The 23,434-nt window shown below is 42.1% G+C and overlaps 2 protein-coding genes across 4 annotated transcripts in view; both read left to right on the top strand.

Moving 5' to 3' along the window:
- Positions 1-7,897, top strand: part of LOC106808494 — a 62,278-nt gene extending 54,381 nt beyond the window's left edge. Inside the window, exons 22-32 of the mRNA XM_014811236.1 lie at positions 513-683; positions 1,123-1,318; positions 2,013-2,118; positions 2,668-2,787; positions 3,425-3,503; positions 3,653-3,745; positions 4,133-4,340; positions 4,662-4,764; positions 5,187-5,312; positions 5,602-6,131; positions 6,837-7,897. Coding sequence (XP_014666722.1) covers positions 513-683; positions 1,123-1,318; positions 2,013-2,118; positions 2,668-2,787; positions 3,425-3,503; positions 3,653-3,745; positions 4,133-4,340; positions 4,662-4,764; positions 5,187-5,312; positions 5,602-6,131; positions 6,837-7,897 — 2,793 coding nt within the window. The remainder of the gene's footprint in view (positions 1-512; positions 684-1,122; positions 1,319-2,012; positions 2,119-2,667; positions 2,788-3,424; positions 3,504-3,652; positions 3,746-4,132; positions 4,341-4,661; positions 4,765-5,186; positions 5,313-5,601; positions 6,132-6,836) is intronic.
- A 4,046-nt stretch (positions 7,898-11,943) lies between these two features.
- Positions 11,944-23,434, top strand: part of LOC106808506 (protein boule-like) — a 27,836-nt gene continuing 16,345 nt past the window's right edge. For all 3 annotated transcript variants that reach the window (XM_014811255.1, XM_014811257.1, XM_014811256.1), the window contains exons 1-4: positions 11,944-12,029; positions 19,913-20,044; positions 20,311-20,402; positions 20,692-20,746. In XM_014811255.1, coding sequence (XP_014666741.1) covers positions 12,027-12,029; positions 19,913-20,044; positions 20,311-20,402; positions 20,692-20,746 — 282 coding nt within the window. In that variant the 5' untranslated portion in view covers positions 11,944-12,026. The remainder of the gene's footprint in view (positions 12,030-19,912; positions 20,045-20,310; positions 20,403-20,691; positions 20,747-23,434) is intronic.

Here is a 23,434-nt window from a genome sequence, read left to right on the forward strand (position 1 = left end):
AGCGACGGTGAGCGCCGTGGGTCTATAGGGGGTTGGGAGGCTGGTGGGGTTGATAGTTAAAACGGGGAGGTTGGGGGTTCATATTGTGGGAGCATGGTTGGGATTGTAAGTAAAACAAGGATGATGAATGAGGAATTGATACTATTGATACATGGACTCGAGCGAAGGGGGAAAGGGGTTGGAAGTGAAATTGGAGGGGGGAGGTCATATTATGGGAGGATAGTTTGGTGTTTAGAACTAAAATAGGGGGGGGGGTAATATTGTGAGAGTATGGTTGGGTTTATAAATAAAACAGCAGGGTAGATGGGCTAATATTGTAGGTGGATGGTTGAGTTTGTAAGTAAAATGGGAGGGGGTGATGGGTTAATATTGTGGGAGGATGGTTGGGTTTGTGAGTAAAACAAGGGGGCATGAAGAGTGGATAGGGGGAAGTCTAGGGTCTATAGGTTGGCTTATTAATTTTGTAATATTTATAACATAAACATATTGTTATTGCTTATGTGGTTCTTCAGTACAGCTACATAACTGACCATGATGTAGAACAAACAATAGTAAATCTGGAATCGGTATCTTCTGTTTTTCAGCTGGAATGTGAGAAGAAGGATCCATGTTGTGATGTGTATACGTGCAAGTTACTACCTGAGGCACAGTGCTCTACTGGGCCCTGTTGCCACCAGTGCAAGGTAACGTAGTTCTCTAATGCTTGCTTATGTTGGAATATTCCTTCTCTGCTGCTGGCCCATGATCAAGTGGGGAACGAAGGCTTCTATTTCATTAAAATGATTAAATTTAACTCCATTTTATTTTAATAATTCTGCATTTGTAATAGAGTTGATGCTTTGGGTTAGTGTAAGGTCGTCTATAGCCATATTCACCCAGCCATGTAGTTCACCACTACGTAGAAAATTCTGGAATAATTTTTATATAATTTTCAAAATGTTTTTTTGACAAAGTGAGTTTGACAAACTATGTATTCTTATTATATATACTTGTATAATAGTGTCTTATCCAAGTTTTTATGTTACAAATTAAATAGATCTTATCAGGAAATGTTTTTTTTTGTTAACGCCCGTATTACGTGCGTTGCTACCGCCTGATGGGTACGTGCATTTCTGTGAGCAGCTGAAGCCTCGTGGGAGCGCGTGCAGAGAGGCGAGGAGTGAGTGCGACATAGAGGAGCAGTGTGACGGCGCGGCGGGCCGATGTCCCATGGACTTGTACGTGCAGGACGGCCAGCCGTGCAACCTCGGACGCAACTACTGCCACCGCGGGCTGTGTCCATCCCTGACCGCGCAGTGTCGGTCAGTCTGGGGCAAACGTGAGTGAAGGTCTCGATCAGTCTCTGGGGGGGGGGGGTCAGGTGAATGTCTGACAGCTGAATGTTGGCAATGTCGGTAATGTTGGCAATGTTGGCAATGTCAGTAATGTTGGCAATGTCGGTAATGTTGGCAGTGTCGGTAATGTTGGCAATGTCGGTAATGTTGGCAGTGTCGGTAATGTTGGCAATGTCGGTAATGTTGGCAGTGTCGGTAATGTTGGCAATGTCGGTAATATTGGCAGTGTCGGTAATGTTGGCAGTGTCGGTAATGTTGACAATGTCGGTAATGTTGGCAATGTCGGTAATGTTGGCAATGTTGGTAATGTTGGCAATGTTGGAATGTTGGCATGTTTGCTCGCGACGACGTAACAGTGAGGTGGCTGTAAAACATGGTTGAATTGACCGATACGCCTGAGTGGGATAACCACTCGATTTGCACTCACACCTAGCAATGATTCTTGCTAGGTTGGTGAGGCTCACATTCTTCAAATGTTGCATTCCGGTGTGCACGTCATAATGTCTGACTTAAAGGCACTTTGTTACTAGGCATAATTTTCATAACACCATATCGCAACATTAATTAGCTCGAGTTATGATTTACATCATTATATATATAGATATTGTATTAATGTATTTTATATTGTTTTATGTATACTCGGCATTTTGATATTAATTGTCATATAACATGCTACAGAGTCGATGGTGGGAGACCAGCAGTGCTACAATAGATTCAACCTGCAGGGCAGTGAGATTGGTAACTGTGGCACCAACAAGCAGCAGCCTGTCAGTTGTGATAAACAGTACGTACTTATAGGCCCAGCTGCTTTCTGCCTGTCAGTGTGTCTGTCTGTCTGTGTGTGTGTATCTATCTGTCTGTGTGTCTGTCTGTGTGCGTGTATTTTTGTTGGTTGACCGGGCTGTATGTCTGTCTGTCGGTCAGTCAGTTACTTTATTGATCGGTCAGTTGGTGACTTGATTGGTTGATGGGTGTATCTGTCAGTAGGCAGAATAAATAGAGATCATGAGTAAATAATCTCACATTAGAGATGGATGTTTATGCATTTCAATCTTGTAATCTATCTGTGCATCATTTAGAATCATCAGAATGTTAGAAAGAAGGTGCATAAGGATGATGCTCATACACTGTACACAGCAAAGAATTCATTTGCAAACATAATTGTCAATGAAGGACAGATGGATGCATACTGCAAATCTTTGTGATAATTTCCATAAGCCATTTCTCCTAAATTAATGACTAGGAAGTGAAAAGGGTGCTATTACTGTGGTGTAGCAGCTTCATGCATTCATATGTTGTTTGTCTAACTCGAGTGTGTGTGTGTGTACTGTAGGCACGTGTTCTGTGGATTGCTGCAGTGTCAGCATGGATCAAGCACGCCACTTATCCCGGGCCTGAAACACACCTTCTCGAAAACGACCATGTCTGTCGGTGGCCGTGAGTTTGAGTGCAAGTAAGTATGAAATTTAAGAAGAAACAAAGTGGATGTGGTGGGATGTGAGGCACATAGGGAGCACGGTTATACTGTAGGAAGTCACATAGAAGAAACCTGTATGGTGCTACATAGGGAACACCTGTAATAAGCCACATATGGAACACCTGTAGTAAGCCAGATAGAGAACACCTGTAGTAAGCCACATAGGGAACACCTGTAGTAAGCCACATAGGGAACACCTGTATGGTGCTACATAGGGAACACCTGTAGTAAGCCACATAGGGAACACATGTAGTAATTCACATAGGGAACACATGTATGGTGGCACATAGGATACACATGTAGTAAGCCACATAGGGAACACCTGTACTAAGTCACATAGGGAACACATGTAGTAAGCCACATAGGGAACACCTGTAGTAAGTCACATAGGGAACACATGTAGTAAGCCACATAGGGAACACCTGTAAGAAACCACATAGGGAACACCTGTAGTAAGCCACATAGGGAACACCTGTAAGAAACCACATAGGGAACACCTGTAGTAAGCCACATAGGGAACACCTGTAAGAAACCACATAGGGAACACCTGTAAAGGTGGAAACCTCAACAGGAATCTGTCAGGAATCTCATTGCAGTTGTCACTTATTTCCAGAACTGCCAGTGGCAAAGACCCTTCAGGAACCAGACACACCGGATTGGTAATGGATGGAACCAAGTGTGCACCTGGAATGGTATGTCACCAGTGTTCTCAAGGCTTAATTGCATACGACTTGGTTTTCCATGGGTTATTGCTTGTACTGGTGTAGTCACCGCTCAGGAGCCTACTGTACAAGTAGCTGCCCTCCGGCTCTTGTAACTTAACTGCTCCTTATTGTTTCAGATGTGCAGCGAGCAGCATTGCGTGAGCGTGAGCTCGGTTGTGACGGAAGACTGTCCAAAGAACAACCATGGCCAGACTTGCTCAGACCATGGGGTGAGTACGGGGCAGAAAGGATGGAGTAGGTTGCCCTTGTCTGTGCTACCAACTGATCATTGAACCTCGCAGTTTGAATGATTGTTCAAAATATGTGCTGTGTCCCATGTTTCCTTTGTTGAATGCGCTTAGCCAAACCTTAACTTGAAAAAACACTCATCGAGTCTCATTGAGCAGAAATCAGGGCAATCCTGCAGAATAATTTGTGAGGAACAGCAGGAAAATTTAATCTATCTGAACATGATCGCTGTATTGTATCATCGCTATATCTGCATAGATATATATATATGATAGGTTTTTGATATATGATATATATATATGATAGGTTTTTGCATTTTTTGCCCGATGACAGCTATAATTAAACTCATGTGCATTTTACTTTGACAGCTCTGCACCAACAGGGGACAGTGTCACTGCGCTGACATGTGGATGGGCTTCGACTGCAGCATCAAGATCAACGTAACCACGACGACAAGCACAACAGCGCGTCCATTCCTCTTTGGCATCGACGACTTTGCATCGTACGGGGAGGATGGCGGAAGAAGGCTCATCCGGAAAGGGTGGGACAGTGACAAGGAAACCGTGGCGACTCAAGGTGAGAGCATATTGTTAAGATGACAGTGCAGCCCGGTATGCATTCATGTTGCGAGAGTGCGTGAGTGTGCCAGCGATCATGGCAAGGGGGAAAATGTATATTTTTTTTAGTTCATTTAATGTGTTTTTGTCACGTGTGTTTTTTTAGGCTATTCGTTCGTATTTGCATGTCAGTAAGCTTAGCAACTTGTTTTTACTCTGCTACATCGCTGTGATTAATGGATAGGAAACTGTTACTTCACAAGATCAAAAGCTGTGCAAAATATACCCTCTCGAATCCCCGCGGCTGGCATTTGTTCACATCTTTCTTTTGTGTTTACAGATTTGTCGAACTCAGCGGTGACACGCGAACTGATGTTTATTATTCTTGGAGCCGTGGTTGGAGCCGTGCTCGTGGCATTCGCCATCTTTGCTCTGTGCTACAGGTGGGTTCAACTACTCTACAGTACGAGAAAACCAGCGCTTTGGGATTAACGATATCCTGCAATACATCAACTCGTATGACTAGACAAAAGCGACGCAACACTCGTAATCTACGACAGTGATGCCATCTTATAATGTTAAAGTGGTTGTTACCCACTGTGTCTGCTAGCGAAAGCAGATGTGACCTATCTCACCTGCGATGATTGGTGCTAATGTTGCTGTGTTGTTGGCGCATGTGTAGGAGCAGAAGCAGCATAACATCAGGAGTGAATAATAATAGATTTTTAATTATATAATAATCTGTTATTAGTGGGGCGGATATGTGTCTGAGGTGTGCACTTATTATTCACTCCTGATAACATCGTATCTCGCATTGTGTGAATGGTTAATGCTAATGTTGCTGCGTTGTTGGCGCGTGTTGTAGGAGAAGAAGCAACATAACGCCGTGGAACAAGAAGAAGCTGCCGATGAAGACGAAGCCATTGAGTGACTGCGACTCAGAGTCGCTCGCTAACAGAATCATCACGTTCGGCAGCATGCCGTCCTACAGGTACAGTGGTGATGCTGTCTGCTGTCACCGTTGTCATAGTGATGCTGTCATCATTGTCATAGTGATGCTGTCATCATTGTCATAGTGATGCTGTCACCATTGTCATGGTGATGCCTTGACCTTTGCTGTAGTGATGGTGTAACGTTTGTCATAGTGATGGTATCATCGTACAGGTACGGTGATGTTGTCTGTTGTCATTGTACATCTATTATTATTTCGGCATGATCGTTTCGGCAAAGGTACTGTGTTTCTCACGCCGTGCTACCGTCTTTCTTCCACGCACGCACAGAGAGAGCAAGATCCTCGAAAACCGCAAGAAGAAGGGCAAGGGGAAGGGCAAGACGTCGGCGGGGGAGGGCGGCGGCGGCGGCGAAGAGGACGCGTCCGTGATGAGGCTGCGGGAGAACATCGTCAGCGACCTGTGCCGCATCCCGGAGAAGGGCATCCTCAAGAAGGCGACGCTCGAGCGGCAGCAGCAGCAGCAGCAGCAGGAGGACGGCTCCCTGCGCTCGCTCGCCTCACAGCGGTCTCAGGCGTCTCAGGCCGGCTCGCTCGCGTCTCAGCAGTCTCAGTCGCAGCACGGGTCGCTCGGCTCGCAGCGCTCCCAGCGTTCCAACGCCTCGCACCGCTCGCAGGGGTCCGCCGCGTCGCAGGGGTCGCCCTGCAGGTTGCAGGGATCACAGGGGTCACCGTACAGGTCACAGGGGTCGCAGGGGTCGCCGTATCGCACGCCGGGGACTGCCGCCAGCACGAGGGGCACGATGGAGAGGCATCCGGACGAGTATCTCGATCGAGAGAGTCAGAGCTCCAGCGACATAGGTATGACTTATAGACGCGTGCGTGCGTGCGTGCGTGCGTGCGTGCGTGCGTTGGTATGCGCGTGCATGTGTGTGTATTTAGACATCCACTGCTTTGCAATAGTGACAGCTGCTGTGCTGCGAGTAAGAAAAAAATTTATAATTAAACAAAATGAGTCTTACCATTAGTCTTAACATTACGATGTTTCTGAGAACGGGCCTCGCGTTGTCCTTGCTTGGTCCCCCAATCACGGACGCTGACCATCAACCGTCAACCCTCGTCCAAATACTTCGTCGCCGTCGGCAAGCGACCTTCCTGTCCGCGTACTAATCCTATGTATTAGACATCCAAGCTAATCCTTCCGTAGCTTCGCAGTAGCGGCAGCTGCCGCGCTGAGAGCGAGACACCACGTTTCCAAGGTTTGGTCCCCCAATTAGGGACCCTGACGTTTACTTTGTTAACGTCGTTACATTGTCCAAATACTTCGTCGCCGTCGTTTCGTTCTCGTCCATGCCAGTGAAAAAAATACACGGGGGCTCGGGGTGATTTAGCCCCCGAAATGCCAAAAAGAGCCCCCGAAAATTTGCATAGAGTTCAATGCAAACAAAATTTTAGAGTGCTATTTTCATGCTCGCGAGCTTGAAAAGTAGCCCCCGAAAAATAAATTTTAATTTCTTCCCTGGTCCATGCACTAATCGCCGTTTCTCGCTCTCTCGCTGTTGCTAGGTGATGACGAGTCCCCGACGCACGAGCAGGAGCACTACCAGGAGTCGGCCGACGCCGAGAACACGGGCGACGACTCCGTGGCTGAGTGCCGGTCGCCCGAGCGGCGCCCCCTGGTGGCCGGCTTCGAGGACGACGTCAAGAAGATGTTCCTCAACGACGACTACTACAGCGACTGCACGGAGGATTTCGGATCGCCCGACGCGCTGCCGCCGCCGCCGTTCGATGCGAACCGAAACGGCAGCCCGCCGCCTTCCTTCTCCTCTGTGCAGCGGAAGGAGGACGCTGTCGTGGAGGAGGGTGGCGGGAGTCCCGCGCGCTCGCCGCGACACAAGGAGAACAATCTGTGCAGCGGTGGTGGCTACGGCGGTGGAGTCTACGGCGGCGGCGGCGGCGGCGGCGGCGGGGACATGGAGAGCTCGTGTCTCATGCCGGAGCCGATGAAGCTGCAGAACATCGACGACATCCTCCAGCAGATCCAGCGGCACTCGTCGACGCTGTCGCCGCTCAGCTCACGCTCCGAGGACGGCGGCGGCGGCGGCGGCAATGCGCCGAGCGAGGCCGACACGGAGCGCACGCTCTACCGCTCGCGCCCGCCCAACGCGCAGCTCGACCTCAAGAAGTTCGCCACGCTCGTGACGAACGACGACGAGGACGACGACTCGGCCGTCGCCATGAGCCACGACGACATGGACGACGGCGCTGCTGCTGCCGTCGCCGTGGCGACCGACAGCGGCGCCGCGGCGCGGGGCGAGAAGCGGTACCCGCGGTTCGGACGCTACGGCGAGCCGCCGACGCCGCCGCGGCGGAGGTCGTCGCCGACGGCAACCGGGGATGCAGACGCGGTGGCCGGCGGTCACTTCATCTATGATCCGGCGACGGGGAACTATTTCATGTGGCAGGACGACGTCCCGGAGAAGGTTCGCAACTCGACGGCCGGCGGCGGGGACTTCGTGTGGAACCTCAACTACCCGCAGAATCAGAAGCCGTCGAGTCAGAAGGACAAGGAGAGCGTGAACACTCCATCGCCCAGCGACAACGAGCACGTGACGCACATGGGCTAGCGAGAGCGAGCGAGACGAGAGCGCCCTCTGTCGGCAGTTGTTGTTTTTTTACGTTAGATTCCGCTCGTAGATGCGGTCCGTGGGGAGGGGAGGGGGAGCCGGTCTCTGCGATCGTGCGGATGTCAGCTAGACTTATTAAGTTCACGAGGGTCTACCCCCACCCCCGAGTGTATGATACAGTGTGATTTTGTCAGCTATACAGTGTCAGCGTGTAATTCCTCTCTCTTACAAGGCATTTTTACTTCTCTCAACCGTCTTTTAAAGTGTTTGCTTTGATCAGACGTGGCAAGACGTGTGTCTGTGTGACAGTCGTACTGATGATGGTGATCTATCGTAGTGATGGGCCTGTGAGAATCAATGAGTATCTGTATTTATATCTTATTTATTGAGCACGTTTGTGGCTGGAAATGAGGAGTATTTTAGGTTAATGGATGGCCAGTATTGCTGGTCCCAAAAAAATTGCCTGATTACCGTAACCCGACTGACCCAGTCCGGTTACCGGCTGTATTTCTGCTGTTCTATTTACACGCATGCTGCATCGTGAGCAATTAAAAAAACAATGTTTTGCTTCATGATCTTTAGGAATGACACCCATTTCCCCATTTTTTGTCAAACGAAAATTGTTTTAAATCATGACATGCATTACGGCAACTAGGCAATATTTTGTCCAGCCAAACGTGTCTTACACTAGGCTCTCATAGTTGTTTCTTTAGCTGTATTCCTGCAGTAAAGATATGCAACATCCTGTGTTTGTATACCAATGTTTGCCTACTCATCAAGAAAATCACCTCATCATGTGCCATTTTGTACTTCATTAGGCTGCATTAATGGCAAATCTAAGTGTAAAAATAACCTATGTAAGCACAGTGCACACACGCAGAGAAAGTGTTTCATTCGTGTCAAATCTAGATTGGAATGCTGATCGAGGAATGTCACTTCATTCACGTTTGGTTGACATTAATGTAGCGCTACTACTCACGCTACACGCTTTGTAAACAATCTGTGCTTGCTGTCTGCTGCCTACAGTTGCTAAGTAGGCAATAGCCTGTTGATGTAAAGATGCCCGAGGGGACAAACGCTGCATGTCATACTTATGATATCGTGTACACGACTTGCCGTCTTTCGTAGTGTACGTAGCCCGTAGCGTGGTGCTACACTATGAGGCTCTGCAATGTAGCATTCAAGTTTGAGTTGTAGTTTGTAATAATTGATTATTTAGATCAAGGCAGACGTGCAATATGAAATTATATGTAGTTCTTGGAAAGGTTGACACTCTTCAGCCGAGAAAGCTCGTGTCGTGCATGTTGTAAAATATTTCCAGTAAGATATCTTTTGTAGTGTGTCTATATATCTATATGTGCCTGTGAATGCGAGCGTGTGACGTGCGTGCGGGTATGTAGCTATGTATATATGCGCGCGTGCGCCTTACATGTTTCCGTTCAAGCAACGATCAATGTATAGGTGATTTTTTATACCACGAAATTTCCAAGTAAAAAATCACATGTCTAAGCAAAAAACAACTATTGCACGGTTGGCATACATTGCGCCTATATAGTCTGTAAATATTTCAAAATTTATGTAATAGTTGGTCGTATGGCATGCATGCATTGTAGTAAAACCACGTAACGTATTAGACATTACTGGCCATTAACCCGTTCAGGTTTTAAGGTCCGATGTCACTTAAAGCTATTGTGGGTCCAAGTTTATATGAAAACTTTACAGATTATAAATAATATTTTGTACGACAGATTATTCATTTGAATCCAGTTTTTTTTTTACATTGTTGCATATGGCGTTCACGTGCATCTAAGATGTAGTTCGACCAAAAACTAGTGCTAATACTTCATATGAATATCTATAAAAGTTGTAGTGCAATCTCTATTTCATGATCAGTGATGACCCAAGTTAGTTCATCAGCTGACCTGTCACATTGATATTTTGTCTGCAACTGTCGTAAATCTATATGTTCAGGAGTGTATATTTGCATATTACACACTATACACACCCTATTATACACTCCTGATATGTTCAAACCAACATTGTTTTCACTCTGGCAGATTGCCAATCAATTGTATCATCGGGAACGATTGTATCCCAAGTGGACCCATTGTCTTACGAAGTCGTTCAGAAATAACTTTTGTAAATATTCTTGTAAGTGTCATGAAACAAACTGGAATTTGTAATATTCTGTTGGGACGAATCCAACTTGTATACTATAGTAGTACAAATCTTTGGCACGCATACATTGTTCCATTTCAAAATCTGATGAGTAGTAAAGTCAAATGCCGAATTCGGTCTTTACGACTTTAGTATAATCTTCAAGGTAGAATCATCTGTGACACGAGGATGTTTAATCTCCTACATATTATAAATTTAGTATACCGATCAGTGCACTTTTGGGAACTTGTAATTATTTTCACATATTGTACAGTATTCAATAAAGCATTTACATGTGTACTAGAGCTTATTTAATTTGAACATTACTGAATAAAAGGTATGAATTGTTTATGATTTAATTGTTTGTATGTTTCGTCTATTAGCTTAATTAGTGTATTGTGCATGCAGACTTGCTCAGATACTTCTGCATTATTCAGATTATGCATTATTGCATTATCAGATACTTCAGATTATTCTACCTTGGAGATTACCGTACGTACATTAGAAACAATAAATACAATCACTATTATAATATACCCATTATAAGAAAAAAATTTAACACGTAAAAAATTATTCACTCCCGATCCACAATCGAGCAAAACTTTTGATCAGAATCTTCATGACATTTGATTACAATCTATATATGGTGTGCACATCGTCGGTGGAGTAGGCCTACGTGATATCAGTTTTAATTTTGTAGCTGAACATTGAATATGCACAAACACGTGGCGTACTTATAAATGCTACCAATTATTCGTTGTCAAATGATCACAGATTTTGCTATTTGACTCTAGTATAATATACTTCATAATAAGGCTGATAGGGTCTATGTCCCCCAGGGTACTATCGGAGGGTACTCTGGGGACGGTTCGATATATCGGAACGTACCCTGGTACTATCTAATATGCCGGACCGTACCGACCGTACCTCGCCTACTCCACTAACGAGTCTAGGGAGTCGCCTACGCCTACTCCCTAACCCTAACCATATCAGATAGTTACCTCAGGTACATATATGTCACCTACGCCTACGCCTACTCCCTAACCCTAACCATATCAGATAGTTACCAGGGTACGTTCCGATATATCGAACCTCCTATAGTACCCTGGGGGACATAGACCTTAATACCTATGTCTATGAGCCAGCTGAGAGGGTCTATGTCCCCCAGGGTACTGCCGGAATGTACCCTGGGTACTGTCCGGTATACCGGAACGTACCCTGGTACTATCTTATATGCCGGACCGTACCTCGCCTACTCCACTAACGAGTCGAGGGAGTCGCCTACGCCTACTCCCTAACCCTAACCCTAACCACATCAGATAGTTACCAGGGTACGTTCCGGCAGTGCCCATGCAGTGGGGGACATAGACCCTATGAGCCATAGTAGTGACCAAACACGTTCATATATCAGAGAAGCTTATCATACCCGCCGAGCTACTGTGAATATCTCATAGAAATAATCTATATTCTTTTTATGGAATATCTCCAGGACCGAGTCATACTCAGGCCCCGCCACTGTCAGAGCCACTGTGTTACGTGATGCACATACAACGCATATGCTACTGTCCAAACGCATTGTGGCGGGAACAATCCAGCCAACGCACGTGCGCGCCATTACTAGCTACTCGTAGGGGTGGGTGCTAATGTTTATTCTGAAAATGCGCGCGTGTATAATCACAATAGCGTATGATCGATAGCACTGCGTGTGGTTTTATGCCAATGATCTGTCATCTATATTTGTTGAATAACATATTTATGTTAAACACAACACTAAAAGAGGTGCTCCGTGAATATTGGCATGTTTACCCGGTACCCGTACTAAAAGTGGTCGAGTCTTCTCAAGTGGGGCAACTCACAATCTTCCGGATTGCTTCTGGCTCGCCGCAGTTGATCGTTGATCGTGCTGTTAGGTGGATAGTTACGTCGTAGTACTAGTAGTTGTTGTATTTGTTCCATAGGAGGACCCACAACAATGGTGAGTAAATATCTTTCAGTTATCATTGTGTCAGTTCCATGTTGTCTCGGCATTTTGATATGTGCATTAATTTCATGCGATTATAGTCACATTAGTTTAGGCTTTAGCACCAAGCCGCAAAGAATTTGCATTGTAGGATTTATACTTATAGATCGAGTATACGTACCGTTGTTACATGCAGGGTTACGGGGAACGTAAGGGCTGGTGTGGTATTGACACCAGTATTGGTATTGGTTCCGTTGTTTGGTACTTGCGTTTTCTTGTTTGAAAAGTGATTTGCAAACACCCTACGTTATGATATATCGTGTACGCGTTTCTTCTTAGCATCTTGAAGTTGTATATGGTAACACGGATCGAATCCCACTTTAGAACCACATACTAAGATACCAAGAGTACTTATACTCGCAACACCTACCACGTAAATGCCCGGTAGTACCTAACCCTAACCCTTGTTTACTTGAGATAACGCTGAAAATTAAAAACTGCCAGGCATAATTAGGAAATCGAAGACCGTGCCCGGCTGCAGGGCCTATATAGGGAAGCCTATTGCTACCCGTGATCGTATAAGTGGTTACGCGTGAGTGTGTGTAGTACACCCTTGCTAGCGTCTATGTGAATGCAGATAATAAGAGAACATAACGATTTATATGAACGTATTCCGGTATCTCTTTAATTGACAGCCTTAACTATGCATCCGCCCATAACGTGGCGAATAAGCGTTAACTCGAGTTAGCGATTATGTAGCGTCTACACGACAACACCCGATAGCGATTATAACCGATTTATTATGCATGCGTGCGTGTGTATGTAAACATGCGTGCGTGCGTGCGTGTGTACGTACATGTGCGTGCGTGCGTGCGTGTGTACCTACAAGTGCGTGCATGCGTGCGTGTGCACGTACACGTGCGTGCGTGCGTCCGTGTGTGTGCGCGTGGGCAGATACACGTTCGTGCGTGCGTGGGTGCTTGTGCAGGTACATGTGTGAGTGCGTATGTGCATGAGCACATACACGTGCGTGCGTCCGTGTGTGGGCGCGTGTGCACGTACACGTGTGCGCGTGTGCAGGTACACGTTCGTGCGTGCGTGCGTGCGTGCTTGTGCAGGTGCACGTGTGTGCATGCGTGCGTACGTGCGTGTGTGTGCACGTAGACGTGCGTGCGTCCGTGTGTGTGCACGTACGCGTGCGTGTGTGCGCGCGTGTTCATGTGCAAGTAGACGTGCGTGCGTCCGCGTGTGTGCACGTACGTGTGTGTGCCGTCGATCGACTGGCGAGGTTAAGCTATCTCGAGTTAAGGCCCCATGTAGACGCTTAACTCGAGTTAAAGTTAGTCGTGTAGGCGAGGCTGATGGAAGCATGATCACTACTTTGTAGGCTTAGCTGAACGTCAGTAAACATCTTACGTACTAAACATTAAAACATTGCATAATTTAAAGTTGCTTGTTTTTTTTTCAAATAACAAACTATAGCGGATCAGTGGTCATTGTCCACTGTTCGACGTATAGCTATTTATTAACACTAGGCCAACCAATAAGTACCAAAATCATTCATATACCACCTTACGTCCTGTTTGTACCTTGTGAGCCGACTTTATTCCCATTAAAATCCGCCCTGCTATTAGTGCCCCTCCCTATCACTAGTTAGCTAACCTACTATTCGCTGTCATTCCGCACGCTAGTAACCGTTCAATATCATTACAAGTTCATCCGAAAGGAATGTCTACCTGTGTCCATACGCCCACTACAGATCCTCTACCGAACTGCGACTCATCCACCAAAAATATCGGACACATCTACATTCCTCCTAATAAATCCCTTGTGAGGCCAAAGACCAGCTAACGTGAGCAAAATCTTTGGTTTTCATATTCTAGACGCATCAGATAAAATAAATATATTAAAGTTGGTTTTTTATAACTTCGCCAAAAAGCCTATCATTACATTGTGTGCTTTCGCTGTGTTTGTAAATTGCGTCAAACTAATCATATGTACATGTTGCTCTTGTAAACGCCTCCACGCCACCAGCGTACAAATATCAATTTAAATTGACTCTAACTATAGTCTTCTTATGAACTCCTCCGTACTACACACACATGTAAACAGTAATGCGTGGCTGGGTACAGATTTAATATAATTCAGATTTCAGACGAGAATAGTATATCGAGAAACTAAAGGCATTTTTAGTGTACATTGGAGCCTGTCGCGGGGCAGCTAAATCATCTGCAGATCGTGGCTGTGTTTCTAAAGTGTCAAATAAAAACATATTTAATAGTCTTATTACTGCATAGTATGTACAATTGTTTTAACAGGTGTTCACTATGTATATGTCAGAGTTGTCGAATTTTTCCGTGTAGTTCACGTTACATCGAACTGCAAAACAACCTTTTCACCTGCTTTGTTGTATTAAAATGGTAGTTGCTATAATTAGGCCTATTAAATACCATACCTTGTGTGTTTCACGTCTTCTTCGTGGTATCACTCAGCACGTGCACAAATTTTAACCGTAATGTACATGAGAAAATTAGTAGTAGATGAAATTTCTCAATGTTCTTATTTTATAGGTATGGATTGTAACGTTTGAAAAGAAGATCCCAAGTCAAAGTAATAACCCACTCTGAGAGGAGTCAGTACTATCTGTTAAATCTAAATTCTCAGTTAGTTGAGCCATAACAAAACCAAGTTCAAAAATAGGTGCTGTTTTCTGATGTCTTCACTTGTACAGATTGCTGTTAGTAACCTATATGCCAGTTTAAAAATAGGCACAAACTAAATGACCATAGCAAACCCATGTTTGATGTTGGAACTACCCAGTTATCTTCTGCGTGTCCAGTTTCCCTCGATGTATGCCCCAAAGTAGAACATCGCGTGCAGTCCCATTCTATGTAGGGTACACTAACATATTGTTGGTCGCCATACAAGGAGATCCACAATTGCAGTAAGTCTTGTGTCCTTTAGATTCATTAATATTCTAAGTTCATGCATCATAATCAAAATAGCGCTTCCGTGTGAATTGTTTAGAAGGCATGACAAGCAATATGCATTTACAAAATGCAAATCATAAAGCTACTATTACTCTGACACCATAAAGGTCGCATAATAATGAATGTGAACTTGTAGCCAGGCTGTTTATCTGAGCACAGCCATTCCACCGGCCCGCTGACATTTCTACAAATTCGCAACTGCTAATGGTCTGCAGTGCTATATTAGAATGCTGGCATACTGTTTAAAACCTCAAACCAAAATTAGCAAGTACCAGTCAAGCCTATTTTAAGCATTGAAGTTCATGCAGCCCACAATAATATTTCTCAGAATCACAAAGTCCTGTCTTACGTCGAAGTTCCTATTATTCTCCTAATTTCTCGAAAATTCTAATTTTCTATTTTGAGCTTTTTATTTTTCTGAAATCTAGGAATTGTATGTATCCTCCAGAATGCAGGAATTAACATTTCACTCATTCAAGGTACCGCAATTTTCAAAAAATTTGCTGGTGGAGAACCCCAGATCGACCCACCCCTTACTTTAAATTACGAATGTAAACTCTTTACTATCACAGATTTATTTCAGTAAAGTTGTGTCTCTGTTGGATGTGGTATTTATACATTATTCTCATAAAAATCAATAAATTATTTGTAAAAACTTGAAAAGAAATCTCATATTAGCACATGGTGTGTCAATAGTTTTGTTATATCAATACATGATTTGACACACTAATTAATCATCTTTTCTGACCTACTTTGCTTTGCGCAGTTCTAATGAATGTCATATCATTTGTGCATTTCCCAGTCCATTATATTTGATAATCCGCTACATTTGAGTAGTCTTTTACATGTTTATGGTGCTTATCGCATGTAGAAAGTTAGAAACTGCAGGCTCAAATTAAACTTGCATAAATTCTCTTAGAAATTTTACATGTGATGTCAACATTCAAATATATTTTAATTAGAAATAACAACCAAAACCAATTGTGGTGACTCGGATGGCTATAGGGGTTTCGAAGGCCCTCGAATGAAGACATATCTCTATTTAACATACTTTTGTGCTTATCGTAAACCATCTTATTGCACAAATTTCTGAAGAAATAATCTTAATATGCATATGTGCAGTGTAGTCTTATTTTTAGCATTATACTACTATTTTGGATACGTCCCTAACATGTATGGGTGCTTACTCGTATAAACTCTTTATCAATTTTAACATGCATCTCATTACCAAACCTCAAATATTGTTCGCATGTGACTGTACACTCAAATATGTATATTAATAAAACCATTTGTGGTGGATCGGGATGGCTGTAGGGGTGTTGGGAGGCCATCTAACGCAAAAAATATTCCGATTTAGCATATATTTTCTCACCAAAATTCCTATTTTCCTTCAATTTTTTTCACATCTGAAATTCCTATTTTTCTACTTTTTTAGCGTCATTTGTCACTTGACGCCCTGAGTATACTTCACGCTTTAAACTTCGTAGAATACTATTTAAGCTTTATCGGGGTTATACCTGGTGAACTAGGTATCCAATACCCTTGATCACTCCATGCATCATTTGCACTGCTATAAACCTAGCTCATCTGAAGTGAGCAACATCCTCCTAGGTATGTGACTCGCGTGAAACTATTCTGTGACTCGCGTGACGTAGTAGTTCATAGCGTTAGGATAATCAGAATTTTGAAGACTAAAATGTTACGATCCATGAGGAAGTTAATACTTGGTTACTACCATACATGTGATTAATTGTGAAAACAAGGGAAATATTGTATGTTGGCAAGTTGAATGGCAACCCATGCATAGCATATGCACCATTCTTCCTATACAAAGCTGATACTTACAATATTTCCCCTGTTTTCACAATGAATCATAATTATGGTAGTAACTAAGTACTAACTTTTTTTCCATGGACCAAAGCATTTCAGTCATCAAAATTCTGATTGTATGATGTATTGGCTACTTAATAAAGGCTGGCTTATTCATAACTGAAGCTTTAGATATAAATAGAAAAAATGTCTGTTTCTGAGAAGCACTTTTAACCACCTTTGCCATCATTAAGTTCACTCGCATTCAAAAAGCTGTGATTCTTTAATAAAAGGTCCCATTTACATGAAATTTTTTATTTAAACCATTCATTATTTCTCTTAATAAAAAAAATCATTCATGTCACTAGCTCTCACTTCAGTTTTCAACTTTGGTGCACTTACTTAGAATGGCTGAGCATTAATTGTATCCCCAGCGACGAAGTCGGCGGGGATACTATGGTTTCATGTCTGTCCAGCTGCCGCTGCAGACACTTTCCCTTCCGCTCTATAACTCTACCCCTAATTGACCTAGCGTGACGAAACATGTTAATGTAAACTGTATTCTATTTAACATATTTGTGTCTTGTTACAGTAATATATTTATTTGCATAATTTCTGAATAATCTTATATCATCATGTTGCATGTGTAGTCTTTATTTTTTATCATTCGTATTCATTATCTAGTTTGGTTGTATAATGTATGCACGCGGTCTATGTTGTATAGACTGCTTATCAATTTAATTTTCCCATGCATTTTCTCATTAAAACCTCCAAATAATATTTGTCGTTCATGTGAATGTAATCCAGAGGTATTGTAACTAGGGGTGTAATAAATCCTGCATAATTGGATTACTGGTCAGCAGACAGTGACTCTGCGGAATTCACTCGGATCCTGGCGTAGTGCACTGGTCCAGGATTTTGTCATGCAAAGGAATTGACTCTTGGATTGTGAGTGGTATCAGATCTTTTTCTTACTTGGGGGATGGCTGCGTAATTTAGTGATGTGCATTTTAATGGTATTCTTAAAAATTACACTTTTTTACTCGTTTTACACTGATGCGTAGTAAATCGGAAACATAGTTCATTCAAGTGTCTTGATTTCAAGGATCAGCTCTTGGTCTCTGAGCCGCTTCATTATTTCCTATAAATTATCAGTATTTTTATTTACGTGATTGCATGATTTGCGTCTGGGGATGCCTCAGTATTATCGGATATTTAGCAGAGGTTTTACAGCTATGACAAGAAGCAATATTCGAACACATGGTAGAGTTTGTGCTGTTCCTTGCATTGTGACTTTAGGTTTCGGATTTGACTTATTTTTTATCTATATTTTGATATTTAATTATTTACCATTTCATTCATTAGAATATATGTAGAAGGTTAGTTAGAGAATAACAAAATTCAATCTCAGTTTGGTAACTTTTTTTATTTTCTCTGTGCGGGCTATAGCCTAAAAATTTACGTCTTTTTTTACTCGATGAGCTCTTTTTTTGATATTGATATGAAATAAATGAGTCTCTCGTAATTTTTTTTACGGCGACATGCTATTTTACGCTTGCCAGATTGCTTATTTGTTTCATACCTATGATTTTGTTATTTAATTTTTATCATTTGGATGCATCGATTCTCTTAATATTCCTCTCTCAGCATTTTCAGCACTCAGCACCATGTATCAGACTGGTCAGTCGTCTAAGAATCTGTCAACAAATTACATTCCGATCATTTTTTTTTATAAATCCATTTCACTTCGACTAAGGACTCAATCACTATTCTTATTTCAATTTAATCACATCAGATCAGACATGTCACTTACTCAGTACACTCATAGTTTTTTGTTTATCTTTGTGAGTATGTTAAAAAAAAACTGTACTGGTAATTTTTAATCTCTTATGGATATGCTGCTGGAGTTCTTGCGGCAAGGTTTTACTTTTCGTTTTCTCCTTCCCTCAGTCTACTTTGGTACCCCTTATCCTCTCGCTCACTTCGCTAGTCTTTTCGTTCATTATCCTCCAAAGTTAAAGTGTCCTTACACATTAAATATCTTTATCAGTATTTATACCAGTTTACGATTGCTGTCTTTAGATATCTACTGATTAATTTATAGTCTCACTTCTTTCCCAACACTTCTACTTTTTCCAATAGTCACATGTAAAATGTGTACGAATTTCATGTTATTACAGAGTTCTTTATTACTGTGTGTTGTCAGGTGTGCACTGGTCGTGCTTCCTCACTTGCCCACTGTATACACACTGCCGATATAAATTACGCTTATTGTTATGCGGCTTTGCATTCTTTACATGCCGCCGCAATCGATTTCTTTAGGACCGCGTCTGCGAGGTTTTGTTTCGTTTCTTGTGGCGAAATCATTGCGTTTGCAGGGTAGTTCATTGTCAGGCTCTAGAAGTCGTTTGGTTCTACCGCCGTCTATCGTTTGTTAGGCAACCCCTCTTCACGGAACGCGTCCTCCCGTTGTATCTATGCAGCGTTTCCCGTTTACAATGGTCTGCTATTTTGTTTCTCCTCGTGCTGTTTGCGGCCGTACTTATCTGAGTCGCCCCGCGGATCAGCTGACACAATTTTGCAAGCCCTCAGCTTCGCCCGGTGAGATTTTTCTAATGCGCCACTGAGCGATCTGTGTCTCCTCCGCTCCGTCTATGGATTTCTCACGCTGATTGTTCTTATATTAGATATGAAAAACCATTGTGTCTGTGGATCTCGGGATTGGTCTGATGGGCGGATGTTGGTGCTCTAGCGTCGTCGGCTCCCTGGCCGCCTCGCTCTCACCGCAACACAAACCCCTACCTTTCTCGATCTTGATATTATTTTCTACTTTGTAGGCTTAGCTGAACGTCAGTAAACATCTTACGTACTAAACATTAAAGCATTGCATAATTTAAAGTTGCTTGTTTTTTTTTCAAATAACAAACTAAGGATTCTGTCATTGCCACTTGTCGAGTATATGCTATTTATTAACACTAGGCCTACCAATTAAGTACCAAATTAATTCATATAATTACGTTCGTTTGTACTTGTACCACTATTCCATACTGTGCTATACCATATTGTTGATACCACTATTCGTGGACATTTCCACTGCAGTCTACAACAAGTTCACACGAAGGAATGTCTCCTGTGCCATCGCCAACAGATTCTCTACCGAATGCGACTCATCCACCAAAATATGGCACACTCATTCCTAATAGAATATTTGTGGGAGGAATACCAGCTAACGTGAGCAATCTTGTGTTTCATAATTGCTACTGCCAATAGATAGTAAGATATGATTAAAGTTTGTTTTTTATAACTTGAAAAAGCTATGATTAATTGTGTGCTTCTGAATGTGTTTGTAATATTGCGTCAAACAACATATGTACATGTGTCTTGTGAAACTGCTCACACATGCATACAATTCATTTAAATTTGTTACTTAGACTTGTTATATACCACCTCATTTACAGTATTGGTGCTGGGTACAGATTTTATATAATCAATTTCAGACAAATGATATCGAACTAAAGGCATTTTTTAGTGTACATGGAGCTGTCCGGGAAGCTAAGATCATTGCAGATCGTGCTGGTGTTTCTAAAGGGTAAATAAAATATTTAATACTTATTCTGCATAGTTTGTACAATTTGTTTTTAACCAGGTGTTCACTATGTATATGTCAGAGTTGTGATTTTTCCGTGTAGTTTCAAGTAGATCGAACTGGGAACCTTTCATGCTTTTGGTGTATTAAATGGCTGTTGCTATAATTAGCCTATTAAAATACGTTGTTGTTCACGTTTCTTGTGATTACACTCAGCACTGCAAAAATTTTAACGTAATGTACAGAGAAAATTTAGTAGTAGATGAGATTTTAATGGTTCTTATTTTTATAGGTATGGATTTGTAACGTTTGAAAGGGAAGATGAAGTAAAGAAAATATTGGAGGAGGTCAGTACTATCTGTTAAATCTAAATCTCCAGGTTAGTGTGTAGCCAGTAACAGGAACCAAGTTCAAAAATAGTTGCTGTTTCTGAGTGTTTCACTTGACAGATTGCTGTTAGTAATATACCAGTTTAAAAATGGAGCAGCAAACTGAAATGAGCCATAGCAGACCCATTGTTGAGTGCTTGGAACTACAGTTATCTTTTCTGCGTGTCAGTTCCTCGATGTACCAAAGTAGAACATGCAGTGCAGTCCATTCATGTAGGGTACACTAAATATTGTTGGTCTGCCATAAAGGAGATCCACATTGCAGTAGTCTTGTGTCCTTTAGATTTCATTAATATTCTAGTCATGAATCATATCAAATGACAGCTTCGTTGTGAATTTGTTTAGAAGGCATGACAAGCATATATGCATGTACATAAATGCAAATATAAAGCTAGCTATTACTCTGACACCATAAAGGTCCATAATAATGTATGGTGAATTGTAGCCAGGGCTGTTTATCTGTAGCACAGCCATTCCACCGTGACTCGCGTGACATTTCTACAAAATTCCAACTTAATGGTCTGGCAGTGCTATATTAGATTGCTGCTATACTTGTTAAAAATAAAAAAAATTTAGCAAAGGTACCAGTCATGCCTATTTTAGCATTGAAGTTATTGCAGCCACAATAATATTTTCTCAGATATCACAAAGTCCTGTCTTATCGTCAAGTTCCTATTTTCTCCTATTTTCTCGAAAAATTCCTATTTTTCCTATTTTTGAGGGCTTTTTATTTTTCTGAATCTAGAATTGTATGTATCCTTCTCAGAATGCAGGAATTTACATTTCACTTTCAGGTGACCCAATTTTCAAAAAATTTCTGGTGGAGAACCCCCAGATCGACCCCCACCCCTTACTTTAAATTAACGTAATATACTCTTTACTATCACAGATTTTATTTCAGTAAAGTTGTGTCTCTGTTGGATGTGGTATGTTATACATGTATGTCATAAAAATAAATCAATTATTTGTAAAACTTGAAAAATCTCATATTACACATGGTGTGTCAATAGTTTTGTTATATCAATACATGAAGTTTGACACACTAATTAATCATCTTTCCTGATACGTTTGCTTTGCGCAAGTTCTAAGGAATGTCATATCATTGTGCATGTCCAGTCATTTATTTTGAAATCGCTACCATTTTGGAGTAGTCTTTTACATGTTTGGGTGCTTATGCATGTAGAAAGTTAGAAACTGCAGCTAAAATTTTAACTTGCATAAATTCTCTTTAGAACCTTTCTCTTTAGAAATTTTACTATGTGATGCACATTCAAATATATTTTAATTAGAAATAAACAAAAAACAATTGTGGTGGATCGGGATGGCTATAGGGGTGTTGAGAGGCCATCTAATGAACACATATTCCTATTTAACATATTTGTGCTTTACAGTAAAAATTTATTGCACAATTTCTGAATAATCTTATATCATATGTGCATGTGTAGTCTTTATTTTTAATCATTATCACTACTATTTTGGAGTAGTCTACATGTATGGGTGCTTATGCTTGTATAGACTGCTTATCAATTTTAACATGCATTTCTCATTAAAACCTCAAAATATTGTTCGCATGTGATGTAACTCCAAATATGTATATTAATAAAACCATTTGTGGTGAATCGGGATGGGTGTTGGGAGGCCATCTAACGCAAAAAATATTCCGATTTAGCATATATTTTCTCACCAAAATTCCTATTTTCCTTCTGTGCGATACTTAATACTTACAATATTTTCCGCCTTGTCTGTTCAACCCTCCCGCCCCAAAACTTGAATTCATAATTAATTCGGCATAGTACTAGATGTACTAACTTTTTTGTTCATGGACCAAAGCATTTCAGTCGATCAATTAATTTCTGATTGTATGATGTATTGCGTACTTAATTAAAGCGCTGCGCTTATTATAACATGAAAGCTTTAGATTATAAATCAGAAAAGAATGTCTGTTTACTGAGAAGCCACTTTTTAACCACCTTTGCCACTCATTAAGTTTCACTTCGCATTCAAATAAAGCGCTGTGATTCTTTAATAAAACTGGTCCCAGTTTACTATGAAAATTTTTTATTTAAACCATTCATTACTTTCTCTTAATAAAAAACATCATTCATACTTGCGTCACTAGCTTAGCTTCTCACTTTCAGTTTTCAACTTTGTGGTCGCATTACTTAGAATTGTGGCTGAGCATTAATTGTATATCCCAGCGACGAAGTCGGCTGGGCCGATACTATTGGTTTCATTGTCTGTCCAGCTGCGCCTGCAGACACTTTCTCCTTTAGCGCTCTATAAACTCATACCCCTAATTTGACCTCAGCGTGACGAAACTATGGTCTACTTACACATCTCAGGGTTCTGCCCCAACAGGTTTTTTAGTGGGCCGGGCGGGCACTTCCAGTTGTGATGCAAGCGCCGCCAGTAGGCCAACGAAGCCAATTGGGGGGGGGGGGTCGGGGCATGCCCTCCTCCCGAAAATTTTTTATTTTTGATAGTCTGAAACTCAATTTCCTGCATTCGAGCCAATAGACAAAGCCCCATATATCAGACTTTTTTTTCGTTTTTTTTAATAGGGTTATGAAAACCTAGGTCGATCATCTTAGATTTCCAGGTCAAATGCAAAAATTTCATGTTGAAAGAGGTTTTAGCACTTATCTC

This window comes from Priapulus caudatus, unplaced genomic scaffold (genome assembly GCF_000485595.1).
Source record: "Priapulus caudatus unplaced genomic scaffold, Priapulus_caudatus-5.0.1 Scaffold282, whole genome shotgun sequence".
Lineage (NCBI taxonomy): Eukaryota > Metazoa > Priapulida > Priapulimorpha > Priapulimorphida > Priapulidae > Priapulus > Priapulus caudatus.